This window comes from Cheilinus undulatus, linkage group 20, assembly GCF_018320785.1.
Source record: "Cheilinus undulatus linkage group 20, ASM1832078v1, whole genome shotgun sequence".
NCBI classification, from domain to species: domain Eukaryota; kingdom Metazoa; phylum Chordata; class Actinopteri; order Labriformes; family Labridae; genus Cheilinus; species Cheilinus undulatus.
In genome coordinates, this window is record NC_054884.1 from 7,124,391 (window position 1) to 7,140,945 (window position 16,555).

Genomic DNA, 16,555 nt, shown 5'->3' on the forward strand with positions numbered 1-16,555 from the left:
TTTTTGCTTGGGGCCTTCAAATGACTAAATCCGGCCCTGCTAAAGTCACAGGACACAGTTAGACCTTCCAGTTTCATTTTATCTTAATTGCCCGTCTTTCCCATTAGAATGGAGATAAAAGACTTTTCTTTACACATTTTTGTTTCCATAACTGCAGTATTTCTACATGGTTTGATAATTAGGAGATTCTTTTCAAGAGATTTACTTTTTGTAGTGACCGAAATTTTGAATAACCCTTTCGCCTATTACACATAAAATGTAAAATTGTGAGACTAAAGCGTTACAAGTGGTCGATTATTCTGGGTTTGAACGACCTTTTGGAGGAAGCACTTTCAACCACAAGCCTGCAGAGTCACCATTGCACCGTTTTGGCACCAAAGCTATCTCTAATGATTGACTGTAACGAACTGATTCTCCTGAAATACCTCTATCTTCTCTCCTGTCATCTGATCGCTCTGCGGCTCGATTGCTAACCAATCAGAAACGGCCGAAGGCCACCTGCAGGAAGTTGCCCCTCCACTTATCTCCTCCCTTCTCCGCCTGCAGCCAGATAACAGCCCCAACAGTTGGACGGAGTACCAGCGAGTCCACCACCGCAGCCTGATGGACACCAAAACGATCTAACGGCCCCCGAGACTCTCGTTAGTGGACAACCAGTGACAGTGGGAGTTAGAGCAGAAGCTGGTAGTTTAACGAAGTTGTGCTCTGATAAAGAGGAAGGCTCTGAGGAGAGAGAGGAGGCACGCAGCCTTCCGTTAACTCAGCTCCAGCGCGCAGAGAAACGGCACCATGAGCGTCCCTCTTTACGCACCGACTCCCATCCAGCCGGCTCACCCGACCCCCTTCTTCATAGAGGACATTCTGGGGAGGACTTCCACCTCCACGTCGCCCTCTTCGTCTTCATCCTCCACCTCCTCCTGTTCCACTCCCGTCATCCCCACGCCGACGCTCCCGTCGCCAAACTCCTCCTTCACAAGTTTCATCTCGCCGTACCGGACACCGATTTACGAGCCCACGCCGATCCACCCGGCGCTGTCCCATCACGCTACAGCGGCCTTAACGGCGACGTACGCATCACCCGGGACCTTCCCCGGGTCCATCTACCCTTTCCACCACCAGCACCCTCGCTCCATGGGGGAGTACGCGCAGGCGCTGCTGAGGCATGATCCTCTGGGTAAGTTCAACAAGTGTGCGTAAAGACCATAAAAACATTTTCTGACGCCTTTAATGCACCTTTTATTATTTTTTATCATGTCTCAGATAGATAGATAGATAGATAGATAGATATGTCAGTGTAGAAGAAGTCAAACTTTCACGAATGATGTGGCAATATGAGAACCTTTTTTGTACTCAAGCTTCGTTTCAGTGCCAACGAAACCATTTTGCATAAGTATATCACGCTTGGTCATGCATGCATGTCGCTCGAGACAATCTGGTGCTACAAGAAGCCTACATAAACACTCTGGAGAGGAAATAATGCCCCCACAGCTCAACTTTTCGGCCTCACCGCGCACATATGAGTCACATTATTATTGTGACAGACATACTGAAGGGCCACAATAGCAGCAGGCTTATCCATTCAGTCCGTTAGTGCTGGTGGTGATAGGGGGGAGGGGGGTGCATGGCAACCTTGACTCCTTTTCCTGACTCCCATTGTTCTGAAACATCAGAGGAGCAAGTCAGCCAGTGACTAAAACATAGCTGAGCTCTAAATCACTTCTTATTTAAGTGTGTGAGAGTCTGTGTGTGTGTGTGTTTTCACACACGTGTGAGTGCCAAATCCCCCCCCATTATGGTAAGAAAATTATCATAATACATTGGAATAAATGATGATTTGATTTTACGCACCATTACGCACAAGTATGGCACGTCTAATCTCGTATTCAAACTCACTTAAACTCACTTTAAATTGAATTCAGAATCCGAAAGTGTCCAAACACAGCCTGCAAGCTTAGAAAACACGATATTTAACAGATTTGGTTGATTTAAAATGTGTGCAGAATTGTGGGCACAGGGGTGGGCAACAGCTGTCAGTTTTTTTATTGATTAGGTCTCGCCAATATAACAAGTATTTTGGATATAGACATGATTTAGAGTAAGACAGCATTATTATTTTTCTGTGCACCTCTTTAAATATTGCAACCGCTTTAATACAAAAATAAATGTTTTTGAAGGAGAATGGAGCAGTTTGGACTTGAGGTGGAACACAGAGATGGAGCCATTTCCTTCCAAATAAGAGCAAATCATGTACTTCATGAACGATCAGATGAGAACCAAAGTTTAGTAGCAATATGCTGATGTTTATCAAAACTAAATGTTGGTAGAAAGAATGAAGAGCCAGGCCTGCCCAAAGAAACGACTGGACCCCTCACCGGCTCAATAAGAGGGTCCTTCTCAGATCTGATTTATTAATTATCTGCCATATTCTTAGTGCGAGCATCCTTGATGCTCAGGTTCAGACTGACTTTAAAGTTGGCTGAAAATGTTTGTCATTGCTGGTGCACCTTCTTTTCTTCTCCACTATCCCAGTATTTTGCTCCGGTCCTGGCATAGCTGTACAAAACAACAGTTAAGCTTGGCTGGCCTCTGACACTTCAATCACTACTTTTTCTGAAGCAAAAACGAGTAAGATGTAAATTTTATCAAATGTTATGTAAATGTTATCAAACATTTACTGTTTTATTCTTTTATTATTTCGTTCTTAATCCAGAACAAGTTCCTCTTTTTTCCATGGTCAGGTTAATGTCACAATCTTAAGTTGAAGTAGTTAATTGACTTTCAAAATAAAAGATGATATTTATTCAAACAGGAAGTCGGTTAACTTTAATTTAAGACAGTATTAAAAAATCAGAATTAAATAAAAACAATTTAAAGTGTAAAAAGTATAACTGCAAGAAGTGATAAAGGAGGTGAATCATAATTAACTGCAGACAGTTTATGATTAACTACGATTGAAAACTCTGATCCTCTAACAACCCAAATTTTTTAGTCGAAATCAAATAATGTTGAATATTGATGCCTGTTTGAAAAATAGAAGTCGAAGATATTAAATATTGGGCTTTTTTCTTGGTTTTCATTTAGCAAAAATTGCAGGCAAGCTCTCACAAATGGACTGAATTGCACAAATTTATTGGCATCATTTGAAGTGGACTAAAGAGTTTCCTTTGCTTCTACACACTTTTCAAACACTGGCAACATATTTGTTCACTTTGCTCTCTCTCTTTTTTAAATTAATTGGTTGAATACATTTTACTGTCATTATTTTGCAGAGCTGGACTACACCATTTGGACATTTTTAAGGGAGGAGCAGCCCCCCTCCCTCCAGTATTGTACTTTACTCTATTTGATATGAGTTTCAGTCTGTTGATTGATTCATTTCGTTGCTTTTGATTCAGTAATGACACTTATTGATAAGAAAAAATACACAAATTAAAACACCTTTCATTTCAGGCTTCTCAAGGGCCCCTCCCTCCTGTGGGCCCGGGCAGGGGCGTAGCACAGGGGGGGAAAGGGTACTGATTACCCCGGCCACATAGGGAGGGGCCCTAGAGGAGCCTACAATTAAAAGTGTGTTTTTATCTATTGTTTTCTGAGTAATTTGTGTCATTTTTTATCAAAAGCAACAAAATGAATGTGTCAGCAGACTGAAATTTGTATCAAATAGGGTAAAATAAATACTGGGGGCCTCAACTCCTCCCTTAAAATTGTCCAAATGGTAGAGTGGAAATAATGCAAGTAAATTCAATCCAACCTTAGTAAAAATATTTCTCATAAATGGAGAAATAACGCTTCAAAAATACATTAAAATATCCTTTCCAGGGGCCCAAAGTCTTAAGCTACACTCCTGACTGTAGATCATTTAGCTTCTGCACTTTTTAATATTAATATTAATATTTATTCTGGGTTCAGGTGGTTGGTTGGCAAAGGTACTTCTCCAAAAAGTTGGCAACATATCTTTGCTCTTTCACTTGTTCAGAGTGTAACTGAACATCATTTAGTTTCTGTATTTTTTTTTAAATACAACTGAGAAATAAAATAATGTTTTTTTTTTTTTACACAAAATATTGAAATGTTAATGATCTGGATGTGTGAGGATGATGGCAGTTTTTTTGTACATCTTAGGTTTTGTGTAAGAGTCTGCAGTGATTTAAAAGTTGCATTTTGTTGGTGATTTGTTGCCCTGGTTTTAATTTGGGTTTATTTTATACTAGAAAGTGTATTATTCTGGTACTGAGCTGGTTTTAGGCAAAGGTAGAGGTCTGAGGCCTCCATCTCCAGTGCGTCTCATGAAATGGTCCTTATAGAGCTGTTTTTATTTCTGTATATATTTATCAGATGTATACATTTATTTCATACCAAAATTCAGGCTGATTTATTGTTTTATTATCAAAAGTTGCAAACAAACACCACGTTTTCCTGCTTCTTCCAACATAATTGCACAACTCTGACCCAGCTGTCACACAGTTAAAATATAATCATGAGAAACAATGAAGATTTGATCATTTTGAAGCACGTGGGATTAAAGAGAGCTAAAAAGAATCCCCAGCTCCGGTTGTGCCGCCCTGTTTTTGATCCAGAGTTCCCTATGGGTGATCCTTTCTGCTGTGGTTGGGGGTAAAGCTGTGACTGATTGTCCTCTCCTCTCTAGTGTGACATGCAGACCGTCTGCCTTTGTGCTGCGGCTCTTTTTCCGTTCCTAGCGGAAGCCGTGAGCCTGTCGATAGGAGTAAATCTGCTTTCAGAAGCTGTTGGATGTTTTCCTGGCTCACCCCGGCCAGCCGCTTCCTCGGGAGCTCGCTGCACGCTGCTGATTATTTTATCGACATCCTCAATACAGACATATTCAGGAAACACTCGGCCTCTGATAGCCCGGGATCCGTTTTTCACATATTGTTGCACTTCCTCTGCCGGGCCTGCTGTGAGGATGTGGCTGACTTTCTTTATGGTCGAAAATAAAGCAAACAGGGACAGCACATCGAGCCTAATGGGACCCGAGAAGAATAGATGAAGAGTCGGCTATAAGGATTTTAAGTGGTAAAAACAGCATGGCCTTGTGGAGACGACAATAAAAACTGAGGCATGTTCACATTTTGAGAACTTAAACTTTAAAGGCAGGTATTTAAATCATTCACTAACGTTTTAACTAAAGAGAATTTCCATTCAGTTTCCGGAGTTCTTCTCAGTTTAACCAGGTTTAATAATCTGGGTTCCTGTGTTCTCCTCTATTTTTTATTTTCTCTGTAATTCTTGTTTTAGATTGTTCCACATGAAACACTCTCGGTTGTTTGATCCGTGAAAGAGCGGCGTGACGCACGTGTGCGCAGTGCGTAAAAACCAACACACGTGCGTAAAACTAAGGCTTAAGAGACGATTTTAACAGGACAAGAAAATGTGATGGCTCTGTTAGAGGTTATCCTTCAGTTTTAACTTCCTTTTTTGTATTTTATAGACTCATAAGGCCAAAATTTAATTGATTTGGTTGAACAAATAATTCTTTAAAAAGCGTTTCAGCAGAAAACAGATCAGTATTTAAACTCATCAGGAACAGGTTTTATTAAAAGACACCTACTATTAAAACTTTATATGACTGTTGTCTGTGATTATTTGTTTTAATTTTAATCTAAAGCCAAAAATTAAACAGCTCAGCATTAAAAACTCAGATCATAAGGAATGAGAAGGAAAAAAATGAAGAAAATCGTCAACTCTGAAGCTTATATGAAGGTGGTGAACAAACTACAAGAGTGCACATGCAACTATAAATACTTTATTTAAAAACTGATGGTTGTTGAAGACAGGGAAACACATTTTGATTTTTTTTTCCTCTTTCTTTTCTGAAATAAATAAATAAATAAATAAATAAATAATCAGGATTGACTCACCCCTGGTCATGCTCTGGATGTCCTTACATATTACCAGGGTCATGTGAAAATAATCTGTTGAAAAAATCATTTCTACATTGAGGATGTGGCGGGTTTGCTCAGTTAAGGGTTCTGTCCAGGTTAGAAGGGTTACTGGTCATGCTGGGGATGTCCCAAGGACCTGAAAACCACTCCTGGTCTCTGGGCCTGTTATGAGCGGTGAAAGGCTTGGACATAAGAGATGCCATCGAGCTTATCCTGGCTGCCGATTGTTGAGCTTGACCCTGGCTGTCCTCTCCAGCCCTGAGCGGCGGCACGTCAGGGCCCATCAACGCCTCATGAAACACGTGCACATATCTGTACGTATATGTCTGTGTACTGGTAACATCAACACAAAACCAGTCCTCTGTTAAAATCACTCATTATAGATTTCCTGTTAAGCAGTGAGGTAAGGTTTGTGACTGGGGTTTTATCCCCTTAAAGCCTTAAAACACAAATATTAGCCAGGAAATTCCAATTTTTTGGAACTGAAATGTTCATTTAACTTCCTACTGAAATTTTTAAAAATCCAAATTTCCATAAAATTTAACAATTATATTTTTAGTATCTCATTTTATCCATAAGGTGTTTTTGGTAACTGATCATCCACTTGAGGGCATTTTTATCATTTATCAGGTTGTATTCAGAAGTTTTTTTTTGAGTAATCTATTGATCATATTGATTAGATAGAGGTATCATAAAAGTATATATCAAATATCCAACAACAGGCTTTAAGGGGTTAAACAGAGATATATGATGTGTTGGTATTTAAAGATTCTTTTTACGATACTGATATTTAGATGTACTTCAGACCTAAAACTTCAGCCCTTAAAATGCACAATTTAGAGTTCGAGGATGAACAAAGAGACACATTTCCGTCCTTAAAAACACTTTAAAGCACAGGTGTCAAACTCGAGGCCTGGGGGCCAAATCTGGCCCGTGGAACAGTTAAATCCGGCCCGCAAGATGATCTCGTATTTCTGTTATAACTGGCCCATCAGTCTGAGGTCTGCAGATTTCCTCAGGCATAAAAATTTCAACTTATTCTTAACGATTTAAGGTATTCATGTTGAGTCATAAAATCTGAAAAAGTAGGTAGTAGTAGTGATTACATAAGAAGTCAAGAATGTGGCAATTTAGCATCTCACAATTAGGACTCAAACTTAGGATTTTGACTTTTAATTTCATACTTTGAGCATCTCAACTCATGATTTTGACTTCTCATAAATATTTTGTGCTTTAAGATTTATAACTCTAATTTTTAAGTGATATTTTGACCTTTTTAACCAATTATTTTGTATTTTATCTCATATTTTCAACTCCAGACTTTGACTTCATAATCCCATAGTTTGACCTTTTAGATTTCCAGTTTAAATTTTTGAATCTTATTTTAACTTTAAATTTCATGACAAATTTTATTTCAGATTTTGACCTTTTGACCTCATTATTTTGACTTCTTCCTAATATATTAGCCATTGAAAAAAATATATTTTTCAATTTCAATGTCATGTTTTGACCTTTTTGAACTAATAAATGGACTTTTCTCACATTTATGAGCCTTTAAACTTTTTTTTTTACTTTTTAAATGTCAAATCGTTTATCATCATTACAAAGTTTTTTTTTTCGTATTTTATTACTGGTGAATTAAGGTTGACAGCGTATGGTTAAAAAGGTGATCCTGTTAGGCCCTCAGGTTAGTCCTGAATCCAGAATCCGGCCTTTGCTGTGATTTAGTTTGACACCCCAGCTTTAAAGTGTGAGGAATGATGACGCATGAAGAAAAGACTTGATCTGACGTTGGACGTTACAGCTGATGCCAGCAGATTTATCAGCCGAAATGAACATTTAGTGCCAGCACTGATGTCATGCTGATAAAATTGTGCACCCCTAGTTTTAAAATCCAACAGTCTTCTTTTAGTTGAAGTGTTTAAAGAAGTCAACATGAGTATTTTATGAGATTTTTCCTCATCAAACCACTCATTTTTAAAATGACCATGTGAGAAATCAAATCAAAATAATTTCTTGTTCTTATTTAGTCTGTACCATTTTTTTCCTTTCACAAAATTCAAATCCGCCCCCAAGTTTGGGTTGAAATATTCACCAGATTGCAGAAAGTTAAGTGTCGGGTGCTTAAAAATTTCCTGGATGAGGAGTCCGAGACGACTCCAGATTACTAAAGCTACCCACGGCTCAGTGAACCGAGGAGCAGGAAGGATTTCAGACCTTCTAGTTTCTTTTTCACAGGCAGAAAAAGTAGCTGGAGGGGGTTTTATCAGTTGAAACCCCTGCTTTCCATGCAGCATGATAGGCTACTGGTCCCTATTTTTGATATCCAAGCATGACAGTGATATGCTTCCCTCTGTTAGATTTATTTGCAGAATCTAACACTTTAATTTTTGTCTGCTTTAATCACCTTCATCCACAATAAGACTAGACTTTCTGCAGAAAAAGCCACAGCAGTTTTTCTCAGTAGTCTTCTGTCTTGGCCTTGGATTAGCCAACTTCCCTGTGCACAGATTACTCATCAGGAGGTGTTTGCAGCACATTTATCTGTTGCTGTTGTTGTGTCAGTGGGAGCAGAGGACGTGAGCGTCTGTTGGAGGATGCCATGGTCTCTAATCACACCACAGAGCAGGAAGCACATGAAGCGGATATTTGGCCATCGTTTTCACTCTGTCACGACCTTCCTCAAAGACAGCGAGCAGCAGGCCAGCGTGCAGCTCTGCTATTGTTCCTACAGCTCATTAAAGAGACGAGGAAAAGCCACTGATTACAGCCCTGCCGCTGCAGAGGAGAGATCCTCCCACAATGCAACTGTGCTATGAAAGAGTTTTGGGCCCATTAATCTGTTTGGTATTAGTTTTATGAACCTATATCTTCTATGGATAATGTTAAATTTACCCGAAAAAATCAGAGCAAAGACTTCCTGCCGCGTGGATCACGTGATGTCAGCTCTAAACTCAAAGGTTTGCGGATTCATGACAGCAGGCCCATTTACTCATTTTACGCAGAGGCTGTCAGCACTAGTTTTACACGATCGGACTAATTTTTTTGATATAAACATCCCATGCTGACTCTTTTCAACTGTCTTCCCAAAAACATGAACTCCAGTTAGGTTCTTATGTGATGCAAAATTACGCATGTGTTGTTCTCCTCCTTATCGGCTCATATCAGTCATTTTAAGTTCTACGTTCTAAGTTGAGTTTTTAGTTCTTTGGGTTGTGGGGACTTCTGGTCAATATTTTGCTTTATAAAATGACAATCTGTTTTGGTATCGATCGAAAATATTGAAGTTTTAAAAATGAACATCTTGCCTGCTCACAAACAAAGGCGCATGGACGCACGGCCTACCTGGGACTGTAGACCGTGGCCTCTACGTGGTCCACCTCCCTCTAACTGAGCTCGGCTGTTTGTGGATTATATTTATGTTTCAATGAAGATGACTTTCACTTCAGGGAGATTTTTTTTCAACAAAATAACAGCCAAGAGGCCAAGTCTCTCTATGCGTTTGTCGTGCGTAATTGCGCACAGACTTTAAGGCTTTCATTCCGAATCCACAGCGACACAAACACATATACACACTGGTCTTTAATGTAGACTCGAGGCTTCTATCTGCAGAGGAGAAAAAGGTTCAACACGGATCTGAACTTTCCTCCTCCTGCTTTAAAGCTCCTCTCTCTAGGCGCATGCGTGCAAGGAAGTGCCCACTACTCTCTGCCCTTCTCCCCCGAGCTGCACTGTTAAAATATGTGTGTGATGTGCTGTTTAATTTGTGCAGGTATACTCCTATAAGAAGAAGAAGCATAAGAACACAGCCTTGTTTCATATCATCCCGCCTGTAACAGAGTAGTGCCTTTTTATGACACCGGAAACGCTGTTGGTTTGGGTTTTCTCCTGGAGGAGGACAAAAGCTTGAAAGTTGGAATTGTAGTTTTCTTTTACATTTCAAAGGATTTTAATTCTAGTTTAAAAACATTTTAATATGCTAAAGTCCACCTTATTCTTTTAAATGTGTTTTTGGACAGAATGGTTAAGGCTTGTTAAAACTGAAAAAGGCTTTTAACTTTTAAAAACCCTTTGCCACAGAGGCTGGAGAGCGAAAAAAAAGCGCAGGATCGAGGATTGTTGGTTGAAAACACTGAATGCTTTTTCACTCAGAATCAGTGGTTTGATTTTTAAACTTAACTTTCATATATCAATAACCCACTTTAGGGTTTTTTCATGGTAGGGGGGTCTCCAAAATGCCAGCAGCTCCTGGGCCCAAAGTGACATTTTTCTTTCATTTTAAAAACATGACGTTAAAAAAGAGCTGCAGAGTGGCTAAAACGTAAATAAATGCATAAAAGCATTAATTCACTCATGTTCATGAGACAGAGGAATATATCCATAAAACATGAAATACATGCTCCTTATCAAAAACACGCCAAAGAACTTGCGCAATTTGGTCAGTGTGCGGAGTTTCCCAGTGGTTTTTAAAGGAACAGTCTTCTCTCAAGCACCCAAACAGAGTTTTTTTTTTAATTAAAGCTCTGCCGTTTTTGATAATATTGTTCGTTTAAAATATGAACTTTGTTTCAGTGTTTGTAGGCCCTCGAAAAATATTGGAGTAGCGATTTTTTGACATTAACAAACATGATTTTTGATGGAAATGAGAAGAGAAAAAGTAAAGAAGATAAAGAGAAGGAAACATTAAAATATGACTTAATTATGACTTTATTTTAAAAAATAAATGTCAGTCTGTTATTAGACATACAGGGCCTCCTGTCAGAGCTAAGGCTGCAATAGTAAGGAAAAGAAAAACGCACCAATTTACTGAACCTCAGTCTAAAGATAAAGGCGAATGGCACACCTGGAAGACTAAATTTGGTCTAGAAGGAGTTTAATGTCTCCCAGTCGTCCTGTTAACATGTTAGAAACTATTTAAATAAGAAAAACCAGGAGCCAGACCCTTAGGAGAACTCATCTCTCATAGAGATATGTTCCTTTTCCTGCAGATGTTGAATTTTCCTGCCAAATAATGAATTTAGCAAACAATAATAATTAGATGTGGGCGAGTTTTTAAGGCTTTCAATAGTTGATAAAGAAATGGAAGAGTGAACGTGCGTTTTTTGCAAAAGGGTTCCATATAACAGGCTCTGGATTTTTTTTTTTTTTTTTTTAATTAAAAGATTATTTTTGCCTGATTTTTATTTTTGCCCAGTACGCATGAATTGAGGTTTAGATGCCTGACTTACAAAACATAAAAATATAAATAAAATAAGATATTTGTAAGTTTGTGTCCAACTTTCTAAAATCTGTTGGAAGGCTTCAGTCCAGAGGATTTATGAAACAGATCAGTGAATAACAGAGAAACTCCTCCTTTTGATCTTTCTGAAATGCTTTTCCTTCATCTTTTGCCTTAAATGTGCATAAAATCAACACTAAAATCGATAGTATTCATTGAATTGAAAGAAACCAACTTAAAGAAGTGAACAAAATGATAAAGGAGCGTTTTAGCTCAGATGGTAGAGGCGCACATGGAGACAGGAGTGTTTTACGCACTGATCCTGGCTCTGTCTACTCCAGTCTTCTGTCTTTCCCGTCTCTCTTGTTGAATAAAGGCCAAACAGACATAAAGACAGCGTTATACACCCCCAGTAGGATTCATTTCTCCCTCCTCTTGTTCTCCAGGTAAACCCCTGCTGTGGTCCCCGTTCATCCAGCGGCCCCTCCACAAGAGAAAAGGCGGTCAGGTCCGTTTTTCCAACGATCAGACCATCGAGCTGGAGAAGAAGTTCGAGACTCAGAAATACCTTTCTCCTCCGGAGAGGAAGAGGCTGGCCAAGATACTGCAGCTGTCAGAGAGACAGGTCAGAGAGCTACCCTCCTAGAAATCACAGGTTCTTCAGTTTTAGTCCTACATCACATCTAAATTAGATTTAAGACGACTTCTGGATAGCGCAGTCACCTCTGCACGCAGGAGAGAAACCAACGTCTCAGCCTGCACAGAAACACGAGCATTAGTTTATGCTGAATGATTCAGAGCATTTATGTTTTAATGGTTAGTCAAACATGCATGCCTCCAGTTAATCCGCCAGGACAGAATAATTCATGCGCATCATTATTCATCATCATTATTATCGTGCGCGTGCCATCGTTAACCGAGCTAAAGACACGTGACTCCAATTAGATTTAATCTGAGGTTTCAGTCTGTGCGCTCAGCTCAGAGCTAAAAATAACCACGAACAATAAAAATAAGTTTTTATTATTATTATTATTATTATTATAATGATAATAATAATAATAATAATTATAATAACAATAATAACAATAATAATAATGATAATAATAATAATAATAATAATAATATCATGTTTTCAGAATTAAGTTAATTTTAGATAATGAATTAAAAGTTTTCAAATTACAAATTCATCCTTTTATTTAAAATAACTTATTCTTATTTTTTTCTTTTACTTTTGACAAAATTGGTAATATTTCCTCTGTTTCCTCAATGTTTTTCAAACTTAATATTTTGACTTTATTATCAAAACATTTACATTCTACAATACTATTCATTATTACTTTTATTTCCCCTATACTCCTGTATCTTTTAACTCCTAACTAGCATCAATAAAAAAGTTAGATTATTCTCATGAGTTGCACCAACATAAATAATTGATGTTATTATAACAGTGGTTATGAAATTATGAAAGAAGTAGAAAATGTTACTTCAGCATTGAACTTTCCATAGATCTCAATAAAACAAATATTTCTCCAGAGATCTGGCTTTTCCCTGCAGTGCTGTTTCACATATAGTCCTGTGTAGAATGAGGATCAGCAAACAAAAAGGGTCACCTCTGTAATGACAAAATATATCTGGGGTTATTTCATTGGTTTAAGATATGCAGACTATCCATTCAAATTATTTAAAGGTTTTTCTGAACGAAAAATGAGGAGTAAAAATAACTTTGTTTCCCTAATAAACTTAAAACAGCAGCATATATCTGAAATGAGCCAGACTCTGGGTGGAAAGATTGACCTACCTGGCTGCAGGTTACAGACTGAAAAAAAACATTTTTAGCCCCTTGGATGTTTTACCTTTTATTGACTTTATTTCAATCATAGTATATAATTTGACTGTTTAAAAACAAAACAGATTTCTACAAAGTAATATATATTAAACAAAAATATGTAATTTCAAATAAGTGATTGCATAAATATCCACTCCCTTTAAAGTGACTGACCTAATTCAACAGGTCCAGCCAACTGGTGCTAGTAGTCTCACAGTTTGTGAAGCAGAGATCACCTGAGTGCAGTGAATGTGTCTCAGTGATTGTAGTATAAAGACACCTGTGTCTGGAAGGTCCAGTCACTGGTTAATCAGTATTCCTGGCTACCATTACACCATTAAGACAAAGGAACACTTCAAGCAGCTCAGTATGAAGTACGAGTCAGGGGGTGGATACAAACATTTCCAAGGCTCTGAACATCCCCCGGAGTTCAGTTAAATCCACCATCAGGAAATGGAAGGAATACGACACATGCTTAGATCAGACCGTCCTCACAAACTGAGTGAGCGTGCAAGAAAGAGACTAGTGAGAGAGACCACCAAGACACCTATGTCTTCTCTGAGGGAGTTACAAGCTTCAGCAGCTGAGATGGGAGAGACTCTGCAGACAACAACTGTTGGCCGGGTTCTTCATCAGTCAAAGTCTCATTTTGTTCTCAAAGTCTCTTTGAGAACAAAATGGGGCTTTTTGGCCATCAGAGAAGACAAACTCACCATCCCAACTGTGAAGCATGGTGGTGGCAGCATCATGCTGTGGGGATGCTTCTCAGTGGCCCTGGAAGGATTTTTATAGCTAAGAGGGTAAAATGAATGCAGCAAAACAAAGGGAAATCCTAGAGGACTATCTCATTCAGTCTCTTGGGGGAAGATCTACTTTTCAGCAAGACATTGACTTGAAGCATACAGCAGAAGCTACACAGAAATGGTTTAAAGACAACAAGGTGGATGTTCTGGAGTGTCTGAGTCAAAGCCCAGACCTCAATCCAATAGAGAATCACTTTAAAACTTTAAAAGGGATGTTCATGCCTGGTCCACATGGAATCTGACCGAGCTTGAGGAGTTTAGTAAAGAAGAATGGAGTTAAATTTCAGTGTCCAGGTGTGGAAGCCTGACTGAGACCTATCCACACAGACTCAGAGCTGTGATTGCAGCCAAAGGTGACTCTACTAAATACTGACTTGAAGGGGGTGAATATTTATGCAGTCATTTATTTTACATGACATATTTTAATGTAGTTGACATTACATTGTAGCAATCCATTTTCACCTTGAGATTTAAGAGTTGTTTTTCCCAAAAAAAAAGCCAAATTATATTGACCAAGTTTGATTTATAAGATCAACAAAAGAGTAAAACATCCAAGAAGATGATTTTTCATAGACACTGTAAATCAATGCCGAAGAATCTAAAGTAATGATAATTTTGTCTTTCAGGTTAAAACCTGGTTCCAGAACCGACGAGCGAAGTGGAGAAGACTAAAACAGGTGAGAGCTGGCTCTGATTCTTTTGCCTTTAACTAAATCCTTGTCAACCTGATGGGATAAATTCAGCAGCTATAGTATTTAGTTTATACCACCAGAATTAAAAAACATTGATACTATTGCATCCAGCATGGGGTTGGCAAATTTTGTTTTTGAAAGGTCAAAAATTGCAAGCAAACTTCTGCACACTACTTAAATGCCTGAGTTTTCAGGGTCAGTTTTAGTAATGTGGAAGTCCCAGGCTAGGAACAACAACAGCATTCTACCAGGGTACTTGAGTTTAAGTTGTTAGAAATGACCAAATGAAACTAAAGTAAAAAAAGAAAAAAACAGCATAGATTGTGTGGTTTTAAGACAGTAACACTATGAAAGTACTGCTGTTTTTGGCAGCCCTAGTTTAGCACAGACCTCTGGATTCACACGTTTATCCTCTGTCCTTGTGTTCAGGAGAACCCTCAGGGAGGAAAGAGGGAGGCAGAGGAGGACAGCTTGGCCGGGAGGAGCACCAGAGCCGAGGAGAGCACCGAGGCGTCAGAGACCCAGAGCCCGGCTCACAGACTCTCAGCCGCGACCTCAGAGCTGACGCAGAGCGGCTGCCGTCAGCCGTCACCCACAGAGCTGGACTCTGAGGTATCCGAGGACTCGGACCAGGAGCTGGACATCGAGGACGAGGCCGAGTTCAAACACTGACTGTGGAGACACTCTGACATCCACTCTGACACTGTGGAGCTGATGACAAAGACTCTTCTTCTACTGTTTTGTATTTTTCATCCTCTCTGGGGTCTTTTTACTCCAAACCAACAGACAGGATGACGGACTGGTTCCTGACGTTATATTCAGGTACAAATCGAACATTTCACCATGCAGTGCCTTCACATGACAGACATCTTCTCTTTTTGTGTATATGGTGTCGTACCCTGCTGTATTTGTGCTCTTTAACTCTGTAAATATCCTGTCAGCCTTTCTCTTGTGCTGTGTGTTTGAATGATGATGCTCTTATGTGTAATGGCAGGTGCCTTAAAATGTAATAAACAATGAATTAATGTTGTCAAAATATGTAATAATTACAATAAACCTTGTTTGTTTTAAGTCTTGAGTCATTCTGTTTTAGCTCATCTGTAAACTGAAGCCTTAATGACCTTTGACCTTCAAAATCTAGTCAGGTCACCTGTGAGTCAGGCTGAATATTTGTGCAAAGTTTGAGATATCTGCTTAAAAAATGAGCTGGATGGACAGACATAAAGAAAGATGTCTTCATCCTCAGCTGAAGGCACAAAAAGTTTGAGGTAACAGTCCAAATACAACAACCTGGATTCCAAAAAAGTTGGGGCGCTGTGTAAAATGTAAATAAAACAGAATGCAACGATATCCAGATCTCATAAAGCCATATTTTATTCACAATAGAACAGAAACAACATATCAGAAGTTAAAACTAAGGCATTTTAATGTTTTAGGAAAAATACTAGCTTATTTTGAATCCGATGGCAGCAGCACTCTCAAAAAAATAGGGACAGGGCCGTGTTTACCATTGTGTAGCACCCCCTACCTTGAGTTTTGGGAGAGAAATGTTGTCCCGTTCTTATCTGATGCAGGATTCTAGCTGCTCAACAGTCCTGGACCTTTGATTTTTCCTTTCATAATGCTCCAAATATTTCTTTTGGTGAAAAGTCTGGGCTGCAGGCAGACTAGTTCAGCACCTGGACTGTTGTACTGTGAAGCCATGCTGTTGTGATGGATGTAGTATGCGGTTTTGCATTGTCTTGCTGAAATAGTCAAGGCCTTTGCTGAAAGAGACGTTGTCTAGGGAGCCTATGTTGCTCTCAAACCTCTGTGTACTCCTCAGCATTGATAGTTCCTTTGCAAATGTGTAATCTGCCCACACCATAGGCACTAATGCCACCCAATACCATCAGAGATGCAGGCGCTGGTAACACGCTGGATGGTTCCTCTCCTCTTCAGTCAGCAGGACACGGTGGCCATGGTTTCAAAAGAGAATTTCAAAAATTTGACACACCTGACCACAGAATAGTTTTCCATTTTGCCTGAGTCCATTTTAAATTATCTTTCATCCAGGCATTTCTGGATTGTGTTCACATATGGCTTCTTCTTGCATGATCTAGCTTTAACTTGTA

At 39.1% G+C, this 16,555-nt stretch overlaps 1 protein-coding gene across 1 annotated transcript; it reads left to right on the forward strand.

Moving 5' to 3' along the window:
• Nucleotides 1-565: 565 nt before the first annotated feature.
• Nucleotides 566-15,512, forward strand: hhex (hematopoietically expressed homeobox). Its single transcript, XM_041815891.1, has 4 exons — nucleotides 566-1,174; nucleotides 11,568-11,746; nucleotides 14,376-14,426; nucleotides 14,871-15,512. Exons 1-4 carry the CDS (start codon nucleotides 790-792, stop codon nucleotides 15,111-15,113), a joined length of 858 nt encoding a protein of 285 aa, XP_041671825.1. The 5' UTR covers nucleotides 566-789; the 3' UTR covers nucleotides 15,114-15,512.
• The last annotated feature ends 1,043 nt before the right edge of the window (nucleotides 15,513-16,555 follow it).

Excerpts from the sequence above, each read along its gene's own strand:
- hhex (XM_041815891.1), top strand. The coding sequence starts at position 790 with ATGAGCGTCCCTCTTTACGCACCGACTCCCATCCAGCCGGCTCACCCG. Across the intron at positions 1,175-11,567 it reads GCTGAGGCATGATCCTCTGG|GTAAACCCCTGCTGTGGTCC; the intron begins GTAAGTTCAACA and ends CTTGTTCTCCAG. Across the intron at positions 11,747-14,375 it reads TGCAGCTGTCAGAGAGACAG|GTTAAAACCTGGTTCCAGAA; the intron begins GTCAGAGAGCTA and ends TTTGTCTTTCAG.